The 9,483-nt window shown below is 31.7% G+C and overlaps 1 protein-coding gene and 1 long non-coding RNA gene across 3 annotated transcripts; both read left to right on the top strand.

The window, feature by feature from the left end:
- The first annotated feature begins 430 nt into the window (after positions 1 to 430).
- Positions 431 to 5,193, top strand: LOC115967915. Of its 2 annotated transcripts, XR_004086589.1 has the most exons (5): positions 431 to 512; positions 1,811 to 1,930; positions 3,437 to 3,901; positions 4,372 to 4,527; positions 4,802 to 5,193. It is a non-coding gene; the product is annotated as an uncharacterized LOC115967915 (long non-coding RNA). The 2 variants fall into 2 exon arrangements; XR_004086588.1 differs by lacking the exons at positions 4,372 to 4,527; positions 4,802 to 5,193 and having other exon boundaries at positions 3,437 to 4,027.
- A 762-nt stretch (positions 5,194 to 5,955) lies between these two features.
- On the top strand, positions 5,956 to 6,516 carry LOC115966451 (ankyrin repeat-containing protein ITN1-like). The gene has a single exon (XM_031085686.1). The coding sequence runs from the start codon at positions 5,956 to 5,958 to the stop codon at positions 6,514 to 6,516; it is 561 nt and encodes a 186-aa protein (XP_030941546.1).
- The last annotated feature ends 2,967 nt before the right edge of the window (positions 6,517 to 9,483 follow it).

Below are 9,483 nucleotides of genomic sequence, written 5' to 3'. Positions count from 1 at the left end.
CAGAAAAAAAAAAAAAAAAAAAATCACGTGGACTGTTGGATAAAGATTAGCCAAGCATTGGAATCTGACAAAATACTTTTAAAAGGATAATGGGATACTGGAAAGCAAAGGCTCAAAATAAAAGTAGTATAATCCACTTTTTTTTCTTTTTTTTGAACACAGTAGTATAATCCACTTAAACATTTTTAGAACAGTTTATTTAATTGAACTGAAATTTTTTTATTAAAAATAAAGTTAAAAGGTACTGAAAAAAATACCATGGAACTTATGAATAATATCAAAAAGTATAATAAAATCTACGAATAATAACAAAAATAAACTAAATAGTAAAAAAAAGTTGGTTTTTTAAGTCAATACCAAATGCAACAAAGTAGAGTGAAAGTCCAAAATAATAATAATAGATGAAAGAAGAAAAGCAATACATCATTTTGAGAGAGAGAGAGAGAGAGAGAGAGAGAGAGAGAGAGAGATATTATCATCAGCCACCTTCTGAGCACCAGCCACAAGCAACGGTAAGGATTTCTTCTTCATTGGAGTGGGTATTTGAATGTGTTTGTTCTCCGCTCTCCATTCTTAAATATGCACTATTGCTTGTACTTCTCGTTGTTTGAAAAGGAAATTGGGATAGAGTTTGAAAAAAAAAAAAAAAAACTAATAATATCTTCTCATTTCTCAATTTGATTGCAAACTAATAAACTTAATTTTCCTATTCAATTCACATGAAGTCAATTTTTTGGAGGGAAAAAGCTTAGTTATTATATATCCTAGAATCAGTTTAATTTCGTCGTATAATAATTGAGGGCCTCTTTTTTTGGGCTTTCCATTTGTTTTCGAGTTGTGATTTTTTTTATACAAAAATTAGGCCCAAACCAATTTAGAAGTATCTACTCCAATCTATTACATAATAATTTATAAGACGGTCAATATATATTATTTAAATAAATAAGTTATATAACTTATTAAAAAGGATATGTTACTAAAGCTAGCAATGAATAGTTTTTTTAATTTTTTTTTTTTTTTTTTTATCATTACACTGTGACTTTAAGGAAAAAAGCACCAAGCCAATTTTTAGCTAAACCTTTTTTTTCCCATTGTTGCCTTTAAGTTGCACGGTTTATTTATTTATTTATTATTATTATTAAGTTTGGAAAATTATTTTATTTTTCCATATGGCATAATCTGGAGAGGTACTCATGGCCCAATAAGAGAAGCCGAAAAAGAGTCAAAATGATCAGGAAGAACTCTTATACATATATGGATATAGAATATAGAGCTTAAATAAGATTTTTGTAAAAATCCAACGGTTTGGTTATACTTACAATGGTTTTTATTTTATTTTATTTTTAGTATTAACACCCAAAAATGCTATGGACACATTTTTCTCACAATAACTTCTATAATTATTGGAGAAAAAGTGGTTAATTCATTAGTATTAGTTGTATTCACAACTCAATCAATTACTTTAAGAATTCTGAAATTTGTTATGAAAAATTAAAATTATATACTTACTAATTAATATGATGGTAAAGTATTACAAGTGTCTTCCATTAAGACAAGTCACTTATATAAAATCAAATGTCACCACCCACCATAATACCAACAAAATTGGATTATATGGCTAATATCAAAACATAATCAAATATGAAGAATCAAAATGAAAATTTTAAAAGATAAAGGAAACAATGAAAAGAACCGTAAACTTTAAAGGCAAAAAGTATTTTTTAGTCTCTCTCTCTCTTCTTCTTCTTCCTCTTTTTTTTTTTTTTTTAACAAGTGTACCACTTATATAAATTTGCTTCTTCAAATGCAGCTACGTCAACAGAGCAACCGGCACAATTAGTTGATATTGTTGTGGACCCAAGTCTGCAAAACCCTGATCATTTCCCACAAGTCGGATGTCCCACAACCAATACAGATTTGGCACATGGAAGTAATTCTTTTTCCTTTGTTCTCTATATAAAGTTCATCAAACAAGTTTTTTTTTTTTCTTTTTTATTTACATTTTTCTTGGGCTCAAAATATAATATTATTCTTAAATTATGAGTGAGGGATCGAGACTGGCAGCACAGTAAAGTGACACATGTGCATCTCACATGACATCTCAACTCATCACTTAACACCATTTGATCTCTCTCTCTCTCAAGTAATTCTTATAAAAAAAAAAAAGTTAATTCTCAATTAAATCTTAATGCGCTTAGATTACCAAAAGAAATTGAACACGTCTACCTCAAGAATTAACTTTCAAACCACAAAGAGAATTCCCAAAGTCTACCAAAAAAGAAATAAAATAAAAATTTTGAAAATTTTACTGAGCGGTAGTATAACTGCCAAGGGGCTACAACCCTTAATATATACTAAAGAAATCCTAATATGATACGGAGATCTGTAGGAAAACCTAGAAAACCCTATAATTTATGCTAAACACAAAATTATGCTGAAATACGAAAACTGCTAAAAATATTAAATTGAGAAATTTACATAATTAAATACCATGTATTCTAGGAAACATCATCATAGAACTGATGGGACATTGTTCTTACTTATAATTTGAAAAGGAAAATACTAGAGATACAAACTATTTTACCAATATATTTTACAAATTACTGATTTGGTGAGTGATTATTGATAAGAAAAAAAAAATATGTTAATGGTGAGTTTATATAAAAAAAAAAAAAAAAAGAGTAAAAATTGGTCACATCAACCGTTTGTAAAATATTGTAAAATAATTTTTTGAAAATGATAATATCAAAAAATTACCAAAATTAGCAATTTGGATAAATTGGAGGCCAAAATGTGGGATGTCGCTCAAAACAAGGTGTAGGTCAAGGCTCTAAGGCCGTGAATTTTGATCCTCACAGCAATTCTGTTTAGGACACACAATTTCACGTGATTTTATTGTTTAATGAATTGATTTCTACTTGTCATTTTGTACTTCCAAACCTTTTGCAGCTTTACTAGTGACGGTCTCTTTGTTAAAGGAAATTGTACCATTCATTCTTCATGAAGAATTACAATCTAATCTCTCAAAAAGAAAGAGTATCGATCTAAAATTGAAGAAAAGAAAAGAAAAATGATCAAAACTTGTTTGTTTACTTAAATAAATAAAAAATAAAAAAACAGATATTAAATAAGATAGAGAAACATTTGGAATCAATTAAGAACTCTGGCTAAGAGATTAGGGAATAAAAGGTACCAAAAAAAAAAAATCATTGCAAAGAGTGTGATGTGTGATGTGTTTTGTGGTTGGAAAATGCTAAAGCTACTAAAACATTTACTACAATATATGTACATGTTAATGTGGCAATAGGTGTGATTAGTGAACTAATTAATGAACGTTTAATTTATTTTTTGTTGATTGGTGAAACATCACTCTTTGTGGTTTGACAATTGGAGAACGCTATATAATTGCAAGCCTCTGATTTTTAAAACTCTGCAGGAAAAAAAAGAAATGACAACCGCGCCTTGCGTCTAGCTGCACTTAAGGGTGACAGGAAAACTGCAAAGAGCTTCATCGATAAAGATCGGAGCATGCTTCATGCTAGATTGACAAAATCATGGGACAGACCGATTCACATAGCAGTTCATTCAAAATGCATATATTTTGTAAAAGAACTGGTGGCATATGGGACTGTGGAAGATCTAGCTATATAAAATCTAAACAAAGACTCAGGCCTTAGTATTGCTGCTGTATCTGGAATGGTCGAAATTCAAAATTAATGATAGAAAAGAATAATAAACTAACAATGAAACGTGGTACTAGGGAATTAATACCTTTTGGCATGGCAGCTGAAGTTGGACACAGAAATGGCCGAAAATCTCTACTCGAAAGCTGAATTCGACTGTCTAGATCATTCTGAACGCATTAGGCTGTTTCTTATTACCCTTTCCAGCAATCTGTATGGTTTAACTACATTCCTTCGTGCTCCCAAATTTGTCACTTGACAGTATGGCTATATAACTGATTCCATTCGACTTTTTATCTTGCTTTTGTATTAGTAATTTATTATATATCATATATATTCCAATATTTTGTTGAACTTTTAGACCTTGTTTTATAGGTACAAACTATGTTAGAATACATTCCGAATCCCAGAGTTGCTTTCAAGGACAAATCAACTTTGTCTGCAGTAACTCATATACTAACTTAATTTTTAATAATGATACTATAAAATTTTGTTGGAATTCTTTGAATTTTGGATAAGTTCCTTGCTCTCTCCGCTTCTAATTTCATTGCATTACTGCTTGAAAAAGTTGCATGCCCTGCACATATGATTTTGGGCAAGCAATAAGTGGCATGCAACTTAACTTGACATAAAGTGGCACAACACTAAACGTTGCTTCTAACTGCAATAAATCTCATTCCATGTATAGGTTTAGCATTGGAGATACTGACTAGATATCCAACAATGGCTTGCGAACGAGATGAGAATAATGATGGGAAAACAGCTTTGCATGTGTTGGCTCAAAAGGCTACACACATTGCCGGCGGCAGTCTGCTAAAGATCGTGGCACGATACACCAGCTTATGTACGCTTTTCTAAACCCAGGATCCAGCATAACAATTTGGGAGATTATTGTTTTGCACTCACATGATATAAAAGAATGTGGACATGGTTGAATTTAAAACATTTTTGAAAGGATCTGTAACGAAGCTTTTTATCAACATTTTGCAATTCTCCAACATATTTTTCATTCTTTTTCAATTTAATTACTTTCATGATCTGAAGAACAACTTTGTTGCTTCCTGTTTCCCGTTGATAGAGGTCAATTTTTCAATTAATACTTTTAACCCTACTTCTAGACTTCAAAAACTTCTATAAGCAAGCATCAATGCCAATATTGGATCGTGATTTAATTGAAAGAATTTGAGAGCAAGTTCTACAGCGATCAGATGAGGAAATTTCGGACCTGATAAGAAGGCCTTCAGGAGTACTTTTCGACGCTGCAATGTTAGGAAATGTTGAGTTTTTAGCTTTGCTTCTTCGCAAGTATCCTGATCTATTATGGGAAGTTAATGAAAAAGAGCAAAGTGTATTTCATGTTGCTGTTATGCATCGTCACGTTCATGTGTTTAATTTAATATAACATAGAAGCAGCTAAGGATTACATAGTTGGAAATGTTGACGTTGACAGAAACATGTTGCACTCAGCTGGAATGTTGCCACACGCGGAAAGACTGAAGGTGTTCCTTATCACTAGATCTTCTATTTTCTCTTGTTCTTTTTCTTTTTCAATTTACAATGGCATGTAGATTATAATTTTTGGATTTGATAGGGTCATATCTTTTAAAATTTTTAGACTAAGTACACAATTTTTGTATCACTGTTGTTGGGAAAAAAAATGGCTAAGTAAACAAATTTTGATTTAACAACACAAACCCTAAAATATTATCAATAAATAGTGTTATCCTGCCACCAGAGAGAAAGAAAGGATAAAAACAATAAAGCCAAAGAGTGATAGGAACAAGCCCAAGCACAAGTCCAACAACTAGCCCATAATTTTTAAGCTATCTCTTAAGTTATGCAGGGGTTTATAAACATATAAGATGACTCATCTTTTAAGTTTGAAACTCAACCCACTCCAAAATCAATTTGACTCTAATTTATTCGTTTAACTTTAATTTTTATGTTCAACTTTTTAAATTACACGTGAATGTGAAAATGATTAACTCAATCAACCACTTCATGAAGTTTCGACGAAAGTTATAGTTGTAAAAACACTAAAATTATAAATGACATGATTATAAGTGTATTATTTAGTTTAAACAATGAAAATGAATCCACCTTATGTGGAAAGGATCTAAATACCATTTCAAATTCATCTTTGATATGCTATGTAGTATTCATTTTCATGTGTTAACAAAATTGTCTATGTAACGTTTCAACCTGCATTTCATTTCAGGAAGTGGAAAAGATTGTCCGACCATTTCATATGTATATGAAAAATTCTGAGGGAATGACACCCATAGAAGTATTCAATAAGGATCATAAAGAATTACTTAAAGTAGGCGAAGAAGCAATGAAGGAGACAGCCAATTCATGTATGCTTGTAGCAACTCTCATTTCTACAGTGGTCTTCGCTGCAGCTCTCACAGTTCCTGGTGCTAGCAATAAGATATTAAATACTCCTTTTTTTGGCAAAGAGGAGTGGTTTACGATTTTCATCCTTTCAAATGCAGTTTCACTCTTTACCTCTGCAGCATCAATAGTGTTGCTGCTGATCATTCTAACTTCAAGCTATGCACAAAATGAGTTTATGTATTCATTGCATGCAAGGTTGATGTTCGGGCTCACAACACTCTTCATCTCCATAACAACCATGGTATTGGCCTTTATCGCTGCCATCTTTTTGATCTTTGACTGCAAGTTGGAATGGGTTCCATATGTCATTGCTTCACTTGCTTGTGCTCCTGTTGTTTTATTTCTTGCGTTACATTCTAATCTTTGGGCTGATTTGATCCGCTCTTATTACTGGTCTAAGTTTTTATTCCAGCCAAGCAAGTACCGAATTTTCTAGTGAGAATTTTGAATTGGAAAAGCACTTTTAGTACTGATCAGTATATTTTATGATTTCCAATTGTACTTAGGACCCCATTAGTTGTAACTTGTTTTGAGCAATATGCACGAACCACATGAATTCCTTTCCTCTATCAACGTATCTCACCAGTAGTTGTTGGCCAATGTGGATACAAAGCAGGCATAACAAATAATGAACTAAAATCTAAACCTAAATTTCTAAAATTTATAATGATTGGAAATTAAAGTCTTCTAGGCTAAATAAAAATATACTTTTAACATTTCAATAACTTGATATAGTCCTCAACCTTTGCAAGGCATAACTTGAAATTAATTATCTTTTGCCTTCATCAAATTTGCAAATTGCAATTACAACAAATCTATATAATTTAAATAAGAGTTGCTTCATTGACAATTGTGTCACATTCTTAGCATAATGTTGATAGGTTCTTAATAAAATTACATTTTTCTTATATTATTAAAGTTTCATCTACTATTTTTATTTTTTTTCTTAACCGAAAAAAAAAGAAAAAGAAAAAAAGAAGAAGCAAATCTTCAAATTTTTCATGCATCTTGCAGGCTAGTGACTAGTTCAACCTAATACTAGAACAAAATCTAAAGGGTTTATTATATTACGTTTAATATTATTTAATTGGAGTTAAGGAATATATATTAAAAATTTTGGGAATCCTAATATAAGGTTATTTAACTCTTCGGGTCAACTTCCTTTGGAGTTGCATGTTCAACAAAGAGGGAAAGGAAAAAGAAGGGGAAACAAATATAAAGAAGAGGGGCAAAATGTGTGTGTGTGTGTGTATATATAATAAGTGGCGTTTATGATTGGGGGGAAATTACTCGTTAAGTGAGGTTTGTGTAGAATGAATGTGATAGCAAAATGGAATGGACATATCGGCTATACAAAATGTCAATTAGTACTTGGTTGAGACTACTTGAGCAAGCCTTGATTGAGGACATGTGAGAGTACAAACTACAAGGGGGTACGAACGAGCTTAGTTGGATGCGGACTTGAATTTTGTTTGATAGCATCTCAGGTGAGCCCATAAAGCTTGCTAGAGCGAGGTCTATCTCCCTTGAGAGAGTTATAAAAACAGTAGATTCTACAGAATTTTGCAAAAATGTGAGGGTATGAGACATTTTTTTGGTCTCTAACTAGTACAAATTTTAGGGCTTGTACAAACTAGACTAACTTTTCAAAAGAGCCTTTTCAATGGTCATTATTTCTTGTCTATATATATAGCCTCCATATTAAGTTTGTTAAAGACCATAAAATTTCATGTAATTTGCTTACTCGGGCAAAGAATAGGTATAATTTGAATGAGATGTCACAAATTTAATGAAATTGCCCATTTTTTACTTTTATCGTAGAAAAAGTACATAATTTTTTGTTGAACGCATGCTAAAATATTTTGAGATTTTCCATAAAAATTGGTACTAAGTATACCATTTGAGGCTTTACAATTAAGCAAGCAATTAAGTATTAACAAGTCAAAAATGATTTAGGAATTTAATTGGTTTTCATAAATTACTGGTACGATTTTTATTCAAGTCTATTTCTTCGTTATATTTGGTCCTTTTATCTTTATCAAGTCATACATGCATTTGATTTATTTTAAGATTAAGTTAACCTCGTTTAATTGATGAGTATGTCAAATTTTATTTGTAAAATTTTTAACTGTTGATTGAAAGTTTCACATCATTCTTTTAAGTGTCTTCGAGTTTCAACTTTTAATCCATTGCACAAGTTTAGACTAAATCACATGAGTCACAATTGCTAAAACATTCTAAACATAGCTCATGTGATGTCACCATCTGTATCTACGATTGGTCACCCATGGTCTTAAAATCCTAGGAGAAGTCCATACAAATACACTTTTTTTTTTTTTCTCCTATTCTTGAAAGATAGGGCATCTATCTTGATAGGCCCAAAAACATTCCTAGAATCCTAACCCATTCCCACGGTTGGTCTACCCTTCCCCTTTCGGTTATTAAGCTCTACCCAAAAGTTCAAACAGCTAACATCCTAAACATTCCCATAAAAGTCTCTTCCTTTCTCCTCTACAGCTCTACGCCTTTACCCGAAAATCCCAGCCCTTTGTAGCCACTTCCTTTGAACAACAACTTCACTGCAAACTCCCAAAACAAAACCAAAAACCCCAAGCAAGAAAACCAAAAGCCCTAAAGCAAAACTAGAAAACACACGAAAATTCCATCCTTTTTACATCAATTTGAAACTACAAACACAGCCAACTCCCAACATTATCTCCCCAACCTCCAAAACCCCAAAAATAGAACCAAAATATAGAAAGCTCTCCTTTCTACCATCAAGCCAAAAAAAAGGAGCAAAGATCCCTCATTTTTGCTATTTAACAACAAACAATAATCAACAACAACCCACAACCATAACAAACAAAAGCAGCAGATAATGAGAAGCAAGAAAGGCAGAGAAGAAAAGAAAGCAAAGTATCAAGCATAAAAGAAGAAGCAGCACTGAGCAGAGATTCTCGGAAAAAAAAATTTTAAAATTAGATTTCAAGAAAAAAATAGAAAAGAAACAAGAGAGAGCTCTTGTTTCTTTTCTATTTTTTGCTTGAAATCTATTTTTTTTTTTATTTTTTTTTTTATTTTTTTATTTTTTTTATTTTTTTCAGCCATAAACAAAGCAAAACAAGGGAAGCAAGGAAAAAAGCAAGCAGCGGGAAGGGAAGCAATAGCAAATGGCAAACCAAAATGGGTAGCACTTACTTCCTATTTCATTTTTTCATGCTATGCTTTTTTTTTGGAATACATGCTCACATGTTTATAGTAGTTCAAGTGTACACATGAACACACACGGCTACACCTATTCCTGTTCTCACATAGGTGAACATAGATTCCATACAAACAAAGCATGATTGCACAAACATACATTCATACACACAACAACAGTAAACCCGAAACCCTCAAAACC

This window comes from Quercus lobata, chromosome 11 (assembly GCF_001633185.2).
Source record: "Quercus lobata isolate SW786 chromosome 11, ValleyOak3.0 Primary Assembly, whole genome shotgun sequence".
In the NCBI taxonomy this organism is placed as follows: domain Eukaryota; kingdom Viridiplantae; phylum Streptophyta; class Magnoliopsida; order Fagales; family Fagaceae; genus Quercus; species Quercus lobata.
The sequence above is the reverse complement of the archived record's forward strand: the minus strand, read 5'-3'. Positions and strand labels throughout refer to the sequence as shown.